At 45.6% G+C, this 20609-nt stretch overlaps 1 protein-coding gene across 6 annotated transcripts in view; it reads left to right on the forward strand.

The window, feature by feature from the left end:
• The window catches only part of LOC142568051 (nuclear exosome regulator NRDE2), a 268770-nt gene that overhangs the window by 154128 nt on the left and 94033 nt on the right, over window positions 1-20609 (forward strand). For 5 of the 6 annotated variants that reach the window (XM_075678132.1, XM_075678130.1, XM_075678128.1 and 2 more), the window contains 2 exons: window positions 9624-9884; window positions 17126-17266. In XM_075678132.1, coding sequence (XP_075534247.1) covers window positions 9624-9884; window positions 17126-17266 — 402 coding nt within the window. The remainder of the gene's footprint in view (window positions 1-9623; window positions 9885-17125; window positions 17267-20609) is intronic. The other variant, XM_075678129.1, reaches the window with a different exon arrangement.

A 20609-nucleotide genomic window follows, 5' to 3' on the forward strand; every position in this document is an offset into this window, starting at 1 on the left:
GTCGACGAAACGCTGCTTGACGACATCATCCAGCCGTCGAAAAGCCTGTGAGCATCCCCTGTTGTCCTGGTGAAGAAAAAGGACGGAACGTTACGTTTCTGCGTTGATTATCGTCGACTGAACAAGATGACAAAGAAGGATGTATACCCCCTACCACGGATAGACGACGCATTAGATCGGCTCTGCAACGCAAAATACTTCTCGTCGATGGATCTCAAGTCTGGCTACTGGCAAATAGAAAATGATGAGAGAGATCGCGAAAAGACTGCTTTCATCATGCTAGACGGCCTCTACGAGTTCAAGGTCATGCCATTCGGACTGTGCTCGGCGCCTGCAACATTCCAGTGCGTGATGGACACGGTGTTAGCAGGATTGAAGTGGCAGACCTGCCTTGTTTACTTGAATGATGTTGTCGTCTTCGTTGGAAATCTTGACAATCACTTTACGCGGCTTGCAACAGTACTAGAGGCCATCAAGTCATCAGCGCTCACTCTGAAGCCAGAAAAGTGCTGCTTTGCTTACGATGAGCTTCTGTTCCTCGGCCACGTCATGAGCAAATCTGGAGTGTACCCCGATCCGCAGGAGACAGCTGCCATTGCAAAGTTCCCACAGCCCATTGACAAGAAGGCAGTGCGTAAATTCCTTGGCATGTGTGCCTGCTACAGGCACTTTGTCAAGGACTTTTTCACGCATAGCTGAGCTGCTGACACATTTAACTAAATGTGACGTCGAGTTGAAGTGGGAAACGCCGCAGGCCGATGCATTTCAAGAACTAAAATGATGCATGCAGTCTCCGCCAGTACTTGCGCACTTCGACAAGGATGCCGATACCAAAATCCACACTGATGCCAGTAGCCTAGGCCTTGGTGCTGTCCTAGTCCAGGGGTAAGACAGACTTAAACGGGTGGTAGCTTACGCTAGACGGTCACTGTCAAAAGTGAAAGGCAATTATTCTACAACTGAAAAGGAATGCCTCGCCATCATTTGGGCTACAGCAAAATTCCGCCCTTACCTATATGGCAGGCCATTCAAAGTTGTCAGTGACCATCACGCGTTCTGTTGGCTAGCTACTTTAAAGGACCCTTAGAATGACTGGCGCGATGGAGCCTCAGACTGCAAGAATATGACATCACTGTAATCTACAAGTCCAGGCGAAAACACCCTGATGCTGATTGCCTATCACGCGTCCCCATTTACTTGCCTCCGCAAGGTCACAAGGGTGACGACGGCTTCCTTGGAATAATAAGCGCGGAAGACTTCGCTGAACAACAACGAGTAGACCTGGCTCTAAAAAGCCTTGTTGAGTATTTGGAAGGGAACACTGATGTTTCCCTAGGACATTTAAGCTAGGATTGTCTCAGTTCTCTCTTCAAAATAACCTACTCAAAAAGAACTTCTCACCAGTTCGTGCCAACTACCTTCTTGTTGTTCCCTTGGCACTGCGTCCAGAAGTACTACAAGCCCTACATGACAATCCAACTGCTGGACATTTCGGTTTCTCCTGGAGGCTATCGAGGATGCAGGAAAAGTATTATTGGCCGTGCCTGACCGCCGACGTTCCCCGTTACATCAAGATATGCCGAAACTGTCAGCGACACAAGACACCACTGATAAGGCGAGCAGTATTACTACAGCTGATCGATCCTCCTTGCCGACCATTGCAGCAGATCAGGATGGACTTGCTGGGACTCTTTCTGACGTCAACATCCGGAAATAAGTGGATAGTCGTGGTGACGGACTACCTCACCTGCTTCAAAACGAAAGCTCTGCTGAAAGGTAGCAGAGCCAAAGTGGCGGAGTTCGTCGAGAACACCCTGCTGCGACCTGGTGCCCCTGCAATACATCCGCAATGAGGGTGCACAATGGTAAGCATGGGAACAAGAAGACAGCTTTGTGGTCTTTGGAACCTCTACACAGCCATGTGTGCAATGGGAAAAAAAAGAAAGAAGAGTGTTCAACGCATTACCGTTGCCAATGCCAAAAAATTTTGTTTTCTGGGAACGTATGAACAGCTAAAAAAGGTGAGTGTTGTGAACAGGAGAAGAAGTGCTTGGTAACCATGGGCCAGGGAAAAGTGGTCCCAATAAAGGAGTCGGCCTCATTCCTCACATTATGGTGGTGTGAAACCCGTGAAGGAGACTGCCATCTGCACAACCAATCATGGACTGACTATGCCATCAGCACGTCATTCAAAGTGCTGCTACTCGCGTCATTGCTGCCGCAACCGAAGCCTTGCAAGAAACCGAACCGACAACTACCGGCTTGCATGTGCTCTTAACCGAACTCGAGGACAAGGATCGTTTGTTGGTCACAAGCTCTTCTATTTTGGCGTTAATATCAGTGAGGCAATAGTATTGGGTCATTTTTCATGTCCTCAATCGCGAATGTTGGGGCCGGGAAATTGTTCGTAATGGGTTCGTATCGAGGTTCTACTGTATTTATGTTTGTCATACTTCGTCTGGCAAATAAACCAGGTAAATTTAGTACGTGTTCATACCTCTTCTGCGTGTTGTGTCTTATTGTTACACTAGTACGTCCCAAAGTCGACTTTAACCAGCATGCCCAGCTTTTACGCTGCACCTAAAAAGTTAAAATGTGAACTTTTCTTGCATGTGTCTTGCCAAATTTAAGAGATCATCTGTAGCTACTCTGCCTTGGAGGGAAACACACAGGCTCGAAAACATCGCTGCAGTGTTTCAGGATATCAGATGCATTTAGAGGGTCCCTGCAACACCTTTTCAGCAAAATGCAACATACTGGAGTAAGTGTGATGCCTTTCAGTAAATATATTGATGCAGAAATATTTAATATAGACCTAGTAATAATGGAAATAAATTGAATACAATGTTTACTAACCTCGTTCGTCCTCAACGCAACATCTCACTTAACTGTAGCAGAGCTAATGGCAGTGTTCCTGCCTATTTTCTTCTTTCCACAGTGCACTTGCGTTAAATGTTGTGTAATGAAGACTCAAGCTTCAGACGAAGCACTCCATCCTTTATTCCATAGTTTGTCCGGTCCTTCCTCTTGTCTTGGTCCCCTCCTGTCAGCAGTCCTCTTCAACTGTAACCTGCTTACATAACCAGTAACATGGAACTCAATATCTGCTGCTTCCTCACTTGATAGAAGACACACTTTAAGCCATGGTTAATAGGAACTCGGATATCTTTAAATATCGGTCAAGCCCAAAATTTTTTCTGGCCCTCGTTTCAACCTCTTTTTCACCTCTTATCTCGAAAAGCTTTTTTGTTGGGACTCCAGATATCTCAAAATGTTGTTGAAAAGCTGAGCCAGGTGCCTTGCTGGGCCCCAGTTCCCCTCCGATCCTTTTTCCTTCTTTCTATCACCACTCGTGCGCACTTGTTAGACTGTTTGCTGCCACTTTGTTGGGTCCCCATGTGGCAGCAAGAAGCTAGCGGCAGCGACGAGTTACTAGTCTTTTTTTTTTTTCACGTCTAATTTAGGATGCCGTCAGTGACACATCAGTGTGACGTAATAATTGTAAACAGGGGCAAGATGATCGACACTTTTGAGCAGGCATGATCAGCCCATGTGCTGCGCCCAAAAGAAGCCAGCATACAAGCCCACAGCCATGCCTTAGTGTTTCAGCGAGATTGCGGCTTGATAAGGATTCGTGCCTTAAACTCGCACAATGATGAGACATAAACGCCACATCACTTGTGGGCGTATGCTAAAGCCGTGACAATTGTGCTCTTCTGAAGTTCTGGTTTTCAAGGTTGCATCAGCTCCTGGGATGTCTGGAATTGGTTATGTTTGGATGACTGGCTTCAAATAGCGCATTAGGACCAAACGTCTTGACTCTGCCAAGCATGCTGTCTTGGCACAGTGACAGTAATGCTGCTGCCCATAAACGTGCAGGCTTATCCGGTGCCAATGCACGCCAAAGTGACTGAGAATATTACTGGTGGAATTGCCAGCAGGCTTCTGTATTTGTGAGTTTGTTTATCTCAAACCTCTGCTTATCTTGAAATTTTTTCTGGTTTTACAGCTTCGAGTTAACAGGGGTTTGCTGTACTTCATTGCAGCATGAGAAGATGCACTAGTAGACAAGAAACAATAGGTGAACCTTTCCTGTTTACATATGCATCTTTCCGCACTGCAGCGAAGTATGTTACCCGAACGACTCGTCAAACTATCCATCTTAGTTGAAGATTGGAGGGGTGTGCATGTGTGAGGAACATTTTCACTCTGAAGTAACTCACAATCATAAATAATTGCCCAACGGCTGGCATTATTGAGCTGTTGTGCAGGTCTGTGGCATAACAGAGGGAGCCTTGAAACCCTTGGAAGAGAGCCAACAATGAATTGTGTGCCACTATGGGCTCCCTGCTGCATGCATTGGAGTGACCCACGTTTGGCTCGCATGTTCGTGGCAGTATTGTCCAGTGGCTGTTGGGATCGAGGTACCTTCCCGCGGCTCGTTCCCCCAGCCCGCCCATTGTGCTTAGCTCGATCTCCGGGAACCGCCGCCATAATATCAACATGGCGGACATGGCTAGCACACCGGAGCTGCTTTCCCTTGCAAATCGTGCTTCTCTCTCCCCGGCTCAAATCACCAAGTGAGCAAGTGTCACCGGGACGCACCCTGATTGGCCTTCCGAGTGGCGACCCCCAGGCGCCCTCTCCACCCAAGCTCTCTTCCTCTGAGCACTTCATCGCTGTGGCAGATGCTTACAGGCCTGCAACGAGTTCGCTACATGGGACCTATGCTCCCGCGACTTCTCATTCTCGCGTTTGGTGGTCCGCTTACCGGTTAGCCCTAGCGCAGCAGGCGCGCTACTCGATCGGTCTTGCGGTGAGCCTCTGCCTGTAAGCGCCGTGACTGTCGCACTGGGCTGTATTTTGGGTGGATAAACCCGCACTTGTTGGCGATCTGACTCTGGAGGCTTCTCTGCGTCGTGTCGGAGAGTCGATGAACCCTGCCGTAGCGCCTTTGTGCGTTGCAGAGTGGAGGAGCGTCATGCCCTTTCCTGACCGTCGCTCGTAGGGTGAGCCGTGTGCAAACCCATCTCCACATGGCGTACCGGCTATTTCTAGACTGGGGGGCAAACCACAGATGCAGATGATCTGGCTTTTTGCGCTCTCTCTCTCTCTCTCTCTCTCTCTCTCTCTCTCTCTCTATATATATATATATATATATATATATATATATATATATATATATAAATATATATATATATATATGTGTGTGTGTGTATATATATATGTATATGTGTATATATATATATATATATATGTATATGTGTGTATATATATATATATATATATATATATATATATATATATATATATATATATATATATATATATATATATATATATATATGTATATTTTGCTAATTACTATTACAATAAGTGAACTCGCCTGGAAATGCTTCTCTTAGTTATATTTATATTTGACCGACAGGGACCTATTTATAAATCACACATTAAACTCATCATCATCATCATCATCATCAGCCTGGTTACGCCCACTGCAGGGCAAAGGCCTCTCCCATACTTCTCCAACAACCCCGGTCATGTACTAATTGTGGCCATGCCGTCCCTGCAAACTTCTTAATCTCATCCACCTACCTAACTTTCTGCCGCCCCCTGCTACGCTTCCCTTCCCTTGGGATCCAGTCCGTAACCCTTAATGACCATCGGTTATCTTCCCTCCTCATTACATGTCCTGCCCATGCCCATTTCTTTTTCTTGATTTCAACTAGGATGTCATTAACTCGCGTTTGTTCCCTCACCCAATCCGCTCTTTTCTTATCCCTTAACGTTACACCTATCATTCTTCTTTCCATAGCTCGTTGTGTCGTCCTCAATTTGAGTAGAACCCTTTTCGTAAGCCTCCAGGTTTCTGCCCCGTAGGTGAGTACTGGTAAGACACAGCTATTATATACTTTTCTCTTGAGGGATAACGGCAACCTGCTGTTCATGATTTGGGAATGCCTGCCAAACGCACTCCAGCCCATTCTTATTCTTCTGATTATTTCCGTCTCATGATCCGGATCCGCCGTCACTACCTGCCCTAAGTAGATGTATTCCCTTACGACTTCCAGTGCCTCGCTGCCTATTGTAAATTGCTGTTCTCTCCCGAGACTGTTAAGCATTACTTTAGTTTTCTGCATATTAATTTTTAGACCCACTCTTCTGCTTTGCCTCTCCAGGTCAGTGAGCATGCATTGCAATTGGTCCCCTAAGTTACTAAGCAAGGCAATATCATCAGCGAATCGCAAGTTACTAAGGTATTCTCCATTAACTTTTATCCCCAATTCTTCCCAATCCAGGTCTCTGAATACCTCCTGTAAACACGCTGTGAATAGCATTGGAGATATCGTATCTCCCTGCCTGACGCCTTTCTTTATTGGGATTTTGTTGCTGGCTTTATGGAGGACTACGGTGGCTGTGGAGCCGCTATAGATATCTTCCAGTATTTTTACATATGGCTCATCTACACCCTGATTCCGTAATGCCTCCATGACTGCTGAGGTTTCGACTGAATCAAACGCTTTCTCGTAATCAATGAAAGCTATATATAAGGGTTGGTTATATTCTGCACATTTCTCTATCACTTGATTGATAGTGTGAATATGGTCTATTGTTGAGTAGCCTTTACGGAATCCTGCCTGGTCCTTTGGTTGACAGAAGTCTAAGGTGTTCCTGATTCTATTTGCAATTACCTTACTAAATACTTTGTAGGCAACGGACAGTAAGCTGATTGGTCTATAATTTTTCAAGTCTTTGGCGTCCCCTTTCTTATGGATTAGGATTATGTTAGCGTTCTTCCAAGATTCCGGTACGCTCGAGGTCATGAGGCATTGCGTATACAGGGTGGCCAGTTTCTCTAGAACAATCTGTCCACCATCCTTCAACAAATCTGCTGTTACCTGATCCTCCCCAGCTGCCTTCCCCCTTTGCATATCTCCTAAGGCTTTCTTTACTTCTTCCGGCGTTACCTTCGGGATTTCGAATTCCTCTAGACTATTTTCTCTTCCATTATCGTCGTGGGTGCCACTGGTACTGTATAAATCTCTATAGAACTCCTCAGCCACTTGAACTATCTCATCCATATTAGTAATGATATTGCCGGCTTTGTCTCTTAACGCATACATCTGATTCTTGCCAATTCCTAGTTTCTTCTTCACTGTTTTTAGGCTTCCTCCGTTCCTGAGAGCATGTTCAATTCTATCCATATTATACTTCCTTATGTCAGCTGTCTTACGCTTGTTGATTAACTTCGAAAGTTCTGCCAGTTCTATTCTAGCTGTAGGGTTAGATGCTTTCATACATTGGCGTTTCTTGATCAGATCTTTCGTCTCCTGGGATAGTTTGCTGGTATCCTGCCTAACGGAGTTACCACCGACTTCCATTGCACACTCCTTAATGATGCCCACAAGATTGTCGTTCATTGCTTCAACACTAAGGTCCTCTTCCTGAGTTAAAGCTGAATACCTGTTCTGTAGCTTGATCTGGAATTCCTCTATTTTCCCTCTTACCGCTAACTCATTGATTGGCTTCTTATGTACCAGTTTCTTCCGTTCCCTCCTCAGGTCTAGGCTAATTCGAGTTCTCACCATCCTGTGGTCACTGCAGTGCACCTTGCCGAGCACGTCCACATCTTGTATGATGCCAGGGTTAGCGCAGAGTATGAAGTCTATTTCATTTGTAGTCTCGCCGTTCGGGCTCCTCCACGTCCACTTTCGGCTATCCCGCTTGCGGAAGAAGGTATTCATTATCCTCATATTATTCTTTTCCGCAAACTCTACTAATAACTCTCCCCTGCTATTCCTAGTGCCTATGCCATATTCCCCCACTGCCTTGTCTCCAGCCTGCTTCTTGCCTACCTTGGCATTAAAGTCGCCCATTGGTATAGTGTATTTAGTTTTCACTCTCCCCACCGCCGATTCCACGTCTTCATAGAAGCTTTCGACTTCCTGGTCATCATGACTGGATGTAGGGGCGTAGACCTGTACAATCTTCATTTTGTACCTGTTATTAAGTTTCACAACAAGACCTGCCACCCTCTCGTTAATGCTATAGAATTCCTGTATGTTACCAGCTATATTCTTATTAATCAGGAATCCGACTCCTAGTTCTCTTCTATCCGCTAAGCCCCGGTAGCACAGGACGTGCCCGCTATTTAGCACTGTATATGCTTCTTTCGGCCTCCTAACTTCACTGAGCCCTATTATATCCCATTTACTTCCCTCTAATTCCTCCAATAGCACTGCTAGACTCGCCTCACTAGATAACGTTCTAGCGTTAAACGTTGCCAGGTTCATATTCCAATGGCGGCCTGTCCGGAGCCAGTGATTCTTAGCACCCTCTGTTGCGTCGCAGGTCTGACCGCCGCCGTGGTCAGTTGCTTCGCAGCTGCTGGGGACTGAGGGCCGGGGTTTGATTGTTGTGTTCATAGGAGGTTGTGGCCAAGTACTGCACCAGGGTGGCCAATTTTGCTCTGGTGAGGGAGTGCGTTACCGGTTCTGGTCACCGGGATCAGGCCACACTCCAGGCCTGTTTGTGCAATTTTATCAACACGCGGATTTTTTTTTTTTTTTTTTTTTATCCGGTGAAAAATTGCCGGCACCGGGATTCGAACCACGGACCTCTTGCACGCGAGGCGGGTGTTCTACCTCTACGCCACCGCTGCACCGATGCACATTAAACTATGGGGGCCCAAAAAATGATCTGAATTTGCATGTATCTTTTGAAAGTATATAAAATCTCAAGATGGTACAGGGACAAAAGGCACTGAGTACCCCACAGTGATCCCGGATCCTGCCCAGTAGCAGCAGTACAGCGCACATAAAAAATGCACATTCAAAGAATTCAAATATTTCAACAAAGAATTGTACTTGCTCTTTAAGCCTACAACATAAATGTATCGCTACTTTAGGTAATAGTATTCTCGAGGTTATACGCAACGACATACAATCAACATAATTTACTTGCAATCTTCACAAAAAAAAAAAAAATGTCATGCCATCCCGGCCCTGTTGCAGTGAACGTCTAGCAAATCTGTTAAAAACCACCAATACAACTACTGCTGAAGAGGGTATGCAATGCTTTATTGCTTTATAACGCTCCACGCTGAGTTCAGAATTTTGGACCTTGGTTATTCATGCAAGAAATGCAAAGAATATCACAAGTTAGAAAAAATGTGTTAGTGTACTTACCTAGAAAGGGATATCCTAGAGAAGTGGTAGAAGGGGACTGTTTACATCTGCACTTTTAGAAGCGCTTCTCAGTTCAGTCTGGATCAGTCTCAGCTAAATGATGCGGAAGACAATGGCTGTGAATAACTTCCTTCTTTCTCTGTAATAGCCTTATTTATGCATCCAGGACAGAAGAATAGAGTTGTTCACCTGTCTCGCCTTTCAGTATGTCTCTGGAAGGGAGAAAAGGCAAGGCAAGGCAAGGGGGGCCTAAAAGCAATGAAGGAGTAGTAAACATGCAGGCGCACCTGCGAACAGACTCGTCTGGCTTGCTCTCCAAAATGTTCACTGAGCAAGGCACCGCTGTATTTGAAATTCCCACTGCATGATTTACTTTACTGTGACTAGGTTGCAGTGCTCTGTGCTGGGCTGACCGTGAGCCTTTGTCTACTGCAGCAGAGCCGGGCGGGCCAGTTCGGCCTGGCTGAAGCGGACTGCTTTGAGCGGCTGCCCGGCGTTAACCTGAGGATGGCGACACACTTCAGTGATGCACTGAGCTTCCCGTCAGGCTGGGAAGTACGGCAAGGTGTGGCTGACTTTGTCCACGAAGTTCTTAGCCAAGCCAAGCCACACTTTGTGGAGCCGACCCTTGGCGACGAGCTGGCACAATTGGCACTGCGGTTGGCACGGTTGGCCACTACCTGGGATGCCCGCAAGGTTTGTTTTATGGTGAAGTTACTATGCATTTCCGAGCAGAAGTTGGCCAGTAAGGCAGTGTCACAGCAACTATAGCCTCAACAATTTCTTATGAGTGCTTGGACTGTGCGGCTTCACCACTGTAGTAACGTGTTTGATCTATTGTCACATTGTTGTAACATGAAGAATCAAACTATCAAAGGCGTGAGGTAAGAAGTTAACACTTTATTGGGCGAACTTGTACTCGGAGAAAAAAGTAACACTCGAAGCACAACGATAAGTGATGAGCACGAACGTTGATTGTCGAAGCCTGAACAGCGGGTGAAGTGTGTCAGCTATTTATACATGGTTCCTTACATTCCAGAGTGTACACTACTATTCACATTGCGCACTCAATCTACTTAAACAAGATCCTTTTGCTGTAGATTTGCCTACGACATTCGAGAAACTTCCGATACAAGAAGGCGCATCTTGTGCCAAGTGATAACTTTGTAACAGTTGTTAGCCAGTGAAAAATAGCCACTGGAAGAAGATAAACAATATACACATGTAACTTTGATAGCTTTACATTATTAAGGTTGAAATGCATGGGCACAATCCTTCCTGGGCTTGATGGGAGATCTGATGCCTCTAAAATGTCCTTTCCCTACCATAGGGAAAGTAGTGTTTATTGCAGGTCACACCAAATTTTTTTCCTGAAGGAACTACTGCACTCAATATTTTATGTAGTGCATAAACAAAAATCAGAATGAATTCACTTTTCATGTATAAATGTTTTATTAACAAGATGTGTGTCATAAAAAACATACAGTGAACTGTCGTTAAGACGAACTCAGTTAAGCTGAATTCTCATATATAACAAACAACATGGGAAGTTTGTGTGGTTTTCCATAGACTCAGTGCAAAAAAAAATTTGCTTAAGACGACTGCCTCAGACGTGCTCTTCGGTCAAGACGAACACTTGGAGTGACCGCCACCGCTGTTGATCGTGCACGCTAGGGTGCCTCGATGCGCATTGAGGCACCATACTGGAGGCCTGTGGCGCACATCGCCCGTGGACGGAGGCAAGAACAAGAGGAGGAAACAAAAAGAGACAGTGACATCTCACTTGTGAATGCGGGTGACGCGCAAGTGTATGGGTGCTATAGCGCACACGATGCTGTCGGCCGTCGATGTGCCTAGACTGTCCACATTGCAGATTGTATTTAAGCGGGGACATGGCATGAAAACATTTATCTTTATTTATGGCAATAAATTGGTGAAATTTGGCATGCAGGTGTGATTCTTTATGCTGATATCATAACTGACATTAGTTTTGTGCTAGCTATTATAGTTCTTGAGTTACAATTGACAGCCTCTAATGGTCATCCCCAAATTAATTAATTAGTTACACATAAGTTCGCCAAGATTTTCATATCTGCATGTTCTCAAAGACCTATTCTGTGCAACAAAGCTATTGGATTATTTTTTCAATGCGAAAATGAGCATAAAAATATTTTTCAGCTTTCCTATGCATGTTGTCTTACTATCGACTTTTTCAAATGCCCATTATAATTTTTTTTTATGAGGCACAGTTAAAAATGGACAGCTTTATTGCACTCATCAATGTTTCAGTATCTAAGTGTAAAAGACAGAATGATTTTGTCTTCATTCTTTGTAAAATGGCACTGGGATGACCAAAAGCAACTGCACAGAAAATGAAAGCTGAGAAAATGGAGCTAAAAGTTTCATTTGTTTTAAACATTTAAATCTTTATTTTGAGCACCTAAAACCCACTTGGGATATAGTCCTTTGCCTGTGGGGACACATTTGCTTTACATTTTGATGTAGTTTTTTTGCGTTTTTTCAGCAGTTTCGTGCACCTAGTTGCCTTTTTGGTCATCGTGCATCCATTCGTCGTGCAGAGGCAGGTGACAGCGCACTCAAAACGTCCGCTCGTGTCTCTCATTGCACAACCTCTTTATTAGCGGAGTTGGAGCTGAAATCTGCAGTTGAATTTTTGACACAAAAACATCTGCTCCGCTGATGTCGCGTTGCTGTCATGTCTGCATGCGGACGTAACGCCACCATCGCTCACGGTTGCGCCTTCGCCGTCGTTCGTGGTCGCATAGGTGTTCTGTGGTCGCGTCGTCAGCAGCGCACGCTGGCGCGCTTTCCCAGTCACCGATGTGCGCTGGTCGTGCCTCGTCAACAAGCTCAGTGGCAAAAAAAGCGAACTGCTTAGAAAATAAAAATATAGTTCTCCTTCATGTCGGGTAGTGCAGTGTGACCATGAGCGGCGCAGGTCTCGAAGTCAGCATTTCAAACTATTGTTAGCGGGCTAACAATGCTCAATGGGCACATTGCGGAAATAGTTAACATTTACACATTGACTTATTTCACTGATAAATTGGCTACTGTGCAGTCAACATAGTGAACTGTGCAGCTGAACAGCTAAATGTGCTAACTAATCCTAAAACAAATAGCTGTAGCACAATCTAGTTCATTTGTTGCGCATACTGAGAAGGCTAATTGCCTTTAAGAAAGTGAAAGCAGGCTTTACTATGGTGTCTGGCAAGGCATTTGGGAGAACTGATATCAATCACATCATCATCATCTGCAGCAGCATATTATGTCCACTACAGGGCGAACGCCTGTCCCAGTGATCTCTAATTACCCCTGTCTTGCACTAGCTGATTCCCTCTTGTGCCAACAAATTTTCTATTTCATCACCCCGCCTAGTTTCCTGCTGTCCTTGATGATCGCACTTCCCTTCTCTTTGCAGCCATTTTGCAACTCTAATGAGCTGCCGGTTATAAGCTTTACATGGCCTGCTCAGCTTCGTTTTTTCTCTTAATGTCAATTAGAATATCGGCTATCCCGATTTGCTCTCTGATCCACACCACTCTCTTCCTGTCTCTTAACATTATGCCTAACATCCTTCATTCGATCGCTCTTTGTGCGGTCCTTAACTTGTTCTCGAGCTTCCTTGTTAACCTCCAAGTTTCTGCTCCGTATATTAGCACTTTACGGCTTCTTTACGGTTGAGTTTCAGCAACCGCTCTGTGCTTGTGCATCGGTGCTTGCAAGGGTGCGTGGCAGTCAGTTTTGGTTTCACCTTGTGGGCTGTCACCGTCCGTTGCACGTATAGAAACTGATGTCCATCTGGTTTCTAATCTCCCAGAGGGTCACCGCTAGATGCTCGTTCCTCTGTTGCTCACAGGGGTGCAATTACCGTACTTGCTCGAATGTAATGCGAGGGTTGACTTTCCAGTCGGATGAAATAAAAAATGATAGTAAGACAGTGAATGTAATGCTAGATAAAGGAAGAATAAATGGTATCTTTATTCAAGAGATCACAATTCAGAAAGAAGTTCCTTTGAGCGATCCCTTTCAGAGATAGTTTCACTTCAGCGAAATTTCGCATGACTCGGCGCTGAAAGAATCACCGACAAGGGTTTTTGGTGCTGTGCCAAGCTTGCTCTCAGTGCCAAGAGCACTGTCTGTCTTATACTTTTAAGGGTTCGGTGCCGGAACGAGCCAAGCCTCGCAAAAGCGAAACTATCTCTGAAAGTGATTGCCCAAGAATCATCGTATGAGACTTTCTTAAGAGGCCACAAAACCACATCATTTGGCGACGCTACCAGGCCACTACGAGGATTACAGAGCTCTTCCAACTGACGTCGGATTTAAAGAGGGTCTCCCGTTGGTCTCGCCATCTGTGAATCATTGACTCGTTGATGTCGAGACGCCGATGCATGGCAGAGTTTCCAATCCTCTTGGCCATCAAAATTGCTCCTCTTTCGAAGTGGGCATCATACCAAATGTGCTACGTTACCATAACGTCAAGAGCAAACGGAGTCGAAGTGTGAAAGCCTGCAGGGTGCTGCAGCACCGTAACCGTAACACCAGTCACAACATGGAGGAGGGAAAAAGATAGGAGAGAGCTTTATGTGATGCAGCCAGCCTAGGCAAGCGAACGCTCTGTCATGCCCATACATTTGTACAGTGGTGGCCCAATGCGCGACCTCTTGCGTCGAGATCATGTAGCAAGAATCAAGATTTGCCAAGACGTTTGGTCCCCAGTAGCAATGCCAGTAGCTTTTATTCAGTGAGTGCTTGTTCGGCTGCCCTGCCGTGACTCTGCCTGCAGTGCGGGAACACTAAAACCAACCACATACGTTGACGTGCACTCATGTGTTGGGCCACCAGCATGGCTTCAATCGCATTGCGTTGTGCTCCCCCTGTATCATTTTCCTTCTTCCATGAGTCACAAACACAGTGAAGATGGTGTCAATTCCAACAAAAAGCAAGTTTTTACTTCGATCAACTTGCTTATAGATTGGATCAGTATGTACAGGTTCCCAACATAACTGTAAAAGCCACGAGATTCAGGATATTTGTTTTAAAATGGTTAGTTTTGCCGTTATTCGAATGTAATGTGAGGGTTGAGTTCAAGCAACAAAAACCGTGAAAAAGAACCTCTCGTTACAATCGAGTAAATATGGTATATCTGTTCAAAGGCGGGCACTGGTATATTACAAAAAATGCTGCCGTGCTTGTGTTTCTTTTCTCGAGACTTGGCTCACAAAAACTGATCGCCCCTAGTTGGCAACGGAACGAAGGACTACTGCAAGTTTATGATTAAGTTTTTCGGACGGGTGCACAACCATAGAGTTTTCCTACGTGTGCTCACACGGTTCGATTACATTATAGCCGTGTACTCTGGTTGCTCTGCTGCAAGTGAATTGAGCGGCAATTCCTCCAATGCGGACCCAACTGCTGAATCAGAACATATCTATTTCGATGTGTCTACTTTTTTATTATCATAAGTGTGCATGGAAGCACATCTGTATTCATGGATAAACAATGCATGTTTACTTACGGAAATTTTTTTTGTCACTGTATGGTCACTCTAAAAAAATTGCTGTCTATTTTTTTCAAAATGGGGCCAGTCTGAAGATATTAAATCTGAAATAAAAAATTTGTCCTTGGGGTCTCGCATTTGTCGAAAAGAATTGACCGTCAAAGGGTTAACAGATTGCACTTACAGATTAAAGGTCATATTCCCAATGAAACACCAAGAACATTGTTCAGTTTCTTTTGTAGTTGTTCACTGTCAGCTTCACATGAAATTTCACAGTAAATGCAACATTCATCAGCACATAATCTAACATGTCAAGATGAATGTTCAGTTAGATCATTATAAATAATTAGATCATTAATAAATATAAGAAAATGCAGGGGCTACAAGATGGACCACTGCAGCACACCTGATATTACAGAGATATCAGATGAGCGGACACCACCAAGAATCATGCATTGGTTTCTTTTGAAAAGATAAGCTTCCAGCCACTTCAGAAGGGTAGTTGATATGTTAAGATAAGACAGCTTTTGTAGTAACAGGGTATGAGATAATATATCAAATGCTTTTCGAAAGTCTGAAAATATGCAGTCAGCCTTCATACGGGAGTTAATAAATGCTGTTATATCATGACAAAATTCAATCAACCGAGTGTTGCAAAAAAAAGTCTGCTTTGAAACCATGTTGTTCTGGACTATGTGGGGTTCTCCTCCCGTACTCTTGGGACAAAGGAACGAAAACACAGTAGTGCAAACAATCACAAGGGCATTTATTGCACCTTTCATAGATCAATGCCTGCTAGCCAAGTTGCTATCCACAAAGCATGCCGATGGGCGCGCGACAAATCTAGGAAGTCCGACTCACCACAACTGGATAACGAGCGAATACGTTCGCCCTATGCTGGATCCCAACGCCTGGTCGTTCGCGTGTACGGTCATGCGAATGGTGGCGCGTTCGAAGGTGGCCACGCGAGACAGTCTCGCAGAAGCATGGATCGGCGCACGCGCAGCACGGCACGTCCGCACTGCTTGCTGTCCCGAACCAAAGAGGAAGCGTCTTGTCTTTCGGTGCCCAAGTAACCCCGCCTGTCGGCGGCGTTAGCAGCGCAACACTCGCGCTATCTCTCGTACTGCGCCTCAACCACTCCGACGCCGCGGGCGCCAGGCCACGCAAGCCGTGCCGAAACTCAACATATCAGGGGACGCGTGAGAGTCGCGCATCCCCACAACTAAAAAAGCTGTTTTCTTGAAGGTGAGCCATTATACTTGTATAAATGACATGTTCTAATGCCTTAAAGGCTACGCTTGCGAGTGAAATAGGCCTGTAGTTGAGCATTCTTGCTTTTGTACCGCTTTTATGAATTGAAATAACATTCGTATCTTTTAGTCCGAGGGAAAACGGGCTACCTAGAGAAACATCTTAAACAGCAGAGCTAAGGAAGGGGCTACAGACAATGCTCTGTTCTTTAGCACAAAATGTTAAATATAGTCAGGACAGGGAGCCGAGTGATTGTTTATCATCCATAGTAATGATATGATGCCTTTTTCAGACAACTCAGTTTCCCTCATCCAGGTGAACTCTCTGACGTCATGCAATCCGGTAACCTCATTATTTGAGTCTGAAAACACCGAATGAAAATATTCATTGATGGCTTCTGCTTTTCCCAAAGTATCTGTGCCGCAGATTTTATCGCCCATGACGTCGGGGATAGTGTCCCCAGAACTCTTTTTGCTTTCGACATATGTCCACATTACCTTAGGGTTAGTTCTTATTTTGTGTCCAAAACTGCAAAGAAACGTGTTATGCACATGTCACATCATTTTTGCTATTGTTTTGCACGTTTCCCTCATCTTTGTGTACAACATAGGATTGAGTGACTGGCGGTACTTAAGAAAAATTCTATTTATTTCTGTTTTTCATCGTACGAATTTCTTTACTAGCCACGGCTTATCATTTCGGTGCTGGGAAGTAATGACAGGGGCAAGGATGGAGGTTTGTGTCAAGGACAATATTTTAGCTTTAAAAAGCTCCCATTCATGACATTGCCGCCATTTTTAAAGTGTTCGCGGACGCAGCCTTACAATGGAAAGGTTGGTATTGGCAGTCACTCCTATAAAAAAAGTACAGTCTAAACGCTCTTAGCAAGACCCTTTTGAGCACACTTTTACATAATGGCAGTGTTTTTCAGTTTAAAGTAACTTGGACAGGGAGAAAAATTTGCAGAAAGCTTGTGACAGTTTATAGGGCACACACTGTCATGATGACTTGTCATCAGCTGTTAAGAGGCTAATATGCATGTTGATGTAAGAAGTAGCAGCAAGTTGTTTTTAGCCGTTGTGTATGGTGCGTTCCTTGGTATGAAGATAGGGGTCCCAGCAGCTCCTGCTGTGTCATGCTTTGGCTTATTCCTGCCTCGCAGCGCAAGAAGTGTGCCAAAGCCTGGTTGGCTGACCCGGCCCACGAACGGAACCTCGACTTGTGGACAGAATATGGCCTCTTGCTGATCGACCTGGGCCAGCCTCAGGAGACACTGGCTGTCTACGAGAAGGCACTGGACATGGTGAGCTTATAGGTGAAACTGTTGATTTGGAGCTTAGAATTTATCTCTCCTAACAAGAATGGAGAAGTGTGATGGGAAAAGGGTCTTTGTATGGACCCAGGTTATTGGAGGATAGCCTAGCAAACATCATGGAACACTTTTTACGACTGAGGGCTCTGTGGGACACGTAAAGGACAGTGATAACAGGTACATGGTGACTGTCAATACAAGTTTGTTATTCACTTATAAGTTGCATTCACTTAAAGTCTTAGCAAAGGCATTCAGCTGCCGTTCTTCAATAAGAAATGCTTGTCATAGAGTCCAGGCGTCTCTGTTCACTCTTTGAGGTGGTAAGAGAATGTCTGCCTCTGGGATAGGCGAACACTTACGCGCACCGTTGTTGCTCTGCCTGTAGCATCAAGTAACGTGGCATTGTACTGGTCGTCGAGGTATCCATGCCGTGCCCCTATAGCCTGTGACGCTTTGGCAATGAAGGAAAATGCCATTGTACCATCAACTGCAAGCTGTGAAACATTTCCGTTCGGCAGCACTTCAGGTTGGTAGCTTCAGTTCGTGATGCTAGTGTATAGCAACATTGAGCCCTTTCATGGCAGACATGAAAACGCGAAGTGCCTGAAGGCCTTCTTGTTCCGATCGATGTTCAAGAAGGAAAGAAGAAGGCTGTTGTCTTCAGCTGCTGTGAGCAAAGGACATATGCACTATTACGGGACCTTATCAACAGATCATGACTGTCCTAACACATTCAATGCATTATTTTCGTGAATATACACCATAGAAGACCATTCCAACATGCCTGAGCTAGCTGATCTTGTATACCCGATTAGGCAGTCCCGGACTGTCAGCAAACCAGCTGCAACTTCTGGTCTGACTAGCTCTGACAGAATGGCATGTCACACTCACATGGTCCAGCTGTCAGGGACTGCCCGTGGTTCACCATGACCGGAAGCAATTTTCCTGGCTGCTGTTGTCTGCTCGTAGCTACTCGTAGATAGCACCGCTATCCAGTGAATTCATTATCGTGGCATCCGAGATAGTGCAGCCTTGGAGGCCGCGTCACTGACGCAACCATAATGCTTGCATGTTGAAGTTACAACCCGAGTGCATAGAACGCATTCTCAAAGCACAGTTTACGCTGCATTCTCACTCTTCCTGCCCCTTAACTGCTGTAATTAAGCTCTCTCATTGCCTGCGAAATTTAAGCAGAAATCCTTGTGGAACTGTGTGGAACTTTTGTGACCAGGGCTGGCCCCCCTGACTTTGCATCAGGAGAAGCGACTTGTTTGCCTCTTCAAACTGCTGTGGCACCTTCTCGCTGACCTGGTTCTGATGATTGAGGCGACGCCCTCTTGGACTTTGCCCTGTTGGCTTAGCCCACTTTGACTGAGTCAACCTTGCCACTTGGCCTCGGTCAGCCTCCTTTGCAGGCTGGTCTCGGTCTTTAAGAGGGAGGAATGTGTGGATCAAGGTGCCTTCCCACGCCTCGTCCCCCAGCTCGCACATTGTGCTTAGCTTGATCTTCAGGAACCGCGCCTTACCTAATTTTATGTGCAAACCATGTTTCTCCTTCCCAGGGCCGAATCGTCATGCGAGCAGGTGTCACAGGGACGCGGCCTGATTGGCCTCTTGAGTGGTGGCCCCCGGGCAGCCTCTCTACCCACGCTCTCTGCCACGGAGCACTTTATCGGAGCACTTTATCATTGCAGAGCCCAAAAGGCATCACGCTGAACTCGTAGAGCCCATCGGGAATGGTAAACGGAGCTTTTTTCTTTGTCAAATTCCGACATCGGTATTTGCCTGTAGCCTGATCTAAGATCAAGGCTAGAAAAATATTCGGTGCCGTGTAGCGAATCTAGGGCATTGTCGATCCGTGGCAGGGGGTAAACGTCTTTGCGCACGATTTTGTTGAGTGCACGGTAATCGACGCAAAAACGCACAGAGAGGTCTTTCTTCTACACTAGAACAACTGGGGAGGACCAGGGACTCGAGGAAGGATGTGTAATATTTCGTCTAAGCATGTCTGATGCATGTTCCTCGATGATTTTGCACTCAGTGAGAGAGACGCGATATGGGCTCCGGTGAACAATGCAGGAGCCGTCAGTCTGTATGCAGTAAGTAGCGACAGTAGTCATACCGAGGACGGGCGAATTGACGTCGAACAATCAATGGCGTTTGTTCAATAGGGCGAGGAGATCTTGACTCTGGGCAGGCGTTAGGTCAGGGCTTAATGTTGCCGACAATGGTGTGGAAGAGGCATTACTTGGCGGCGATCTGTACTCGGGTGGAATTGTCAAAAGGGCGACAATTGCAAAGTGATGAGTGTCAACAGTGCAAGTGACAGTTGATCCATGCAGCAACAGTTGGAGTTTGGGAGTTTGGTTTAAGGCGGTAAGCAATGCAGACCCCTCAGAGAAGCGAATAAGGCCAGGGGTAATCAGAATCCCTGATTATCCCTGGCCTTATTAGGGTAGAATGAGTACGCCGCCATCCACAATGTTGCAGGAGTTAACACATCATTTCTTCTCTAGATGGCCGAAGAGCATTATCAGAGGAGGGGACGAGATGAATGCATTCTTCGTGGTTAGGGAGAGAATAGCTGGTGGCATACACTTGTATGAGGCGCTGACGACAAGAGATAGAAGTGGACGCAGAAGACAAGAAGTCCCACCCGAAGATGAGTTCGTGGGTGGACTCATGAAATATCACAAAAAAGAATGTGGTTGCAATATTTGTCTATGGACACATGGACAGTACACTGTGCGATCGGACGAATAATAGTGTTGGTTGCTCCATGAAAAGAACGGTCGGATTAAGGCGTAGTCACCTTTAGGAGGCAGGAACAAAATTCAGCAAACATAATCGAAATGGCAGCGCCTGTATCAACAAGAGCTTCAACGTGTACACCTTCTACAAACACTGACAACAAGTTCAACGGTCACTCTAGAGAAATTGTAGGCTATCCAGTGGATGCAGTTTCCCCTCCTAAAACTGTATCAGGCAGTTTTTCGAGAGGGCGTTCGTGACACGAGAAGCGGGTTTGAGTGGCGACACCAAACGATGATGTGGAGAAGGTTACCTGCAGCGAGATTCACGAGAATTCACAGGCAAATCAGCAGGGTAGGAAGGAGAAGGTGATCAATGATAGGAGGAGTGGTAGGACGTGCGCTGATAGCCCATTGTTGTACGGATGTTTGTACGTTTCTCTGGAGCGTAGCCACGTTGCAGAACCTGTTGACACCTTTGACAAAATTGGGAGATGTGCCCTCAATAGCTGCAGTAGTGGCAAATGGGTCTGACAGTATACGAAGCGGAGTACAGTATCATCATCAGCAGCAGCCTATTTTAT

The sequence above is a fragment of the Dermacentor variabilis genome, unplaced genomic scaffold (assembly GCF_050947875.1).
Source record: "Dermacentor variabilis isolate Ectoservices unplaced genomic scaffold, ASM5094787v1 scaffold_16, whole genome shotgun sequence".
NCBI classification, from domain to species: Eukaryota; Metazoa; Arthropoda; class Arachnida; order Ixodida; family Ixodidae; genus Dermacentor; species Dermacentor variabilis.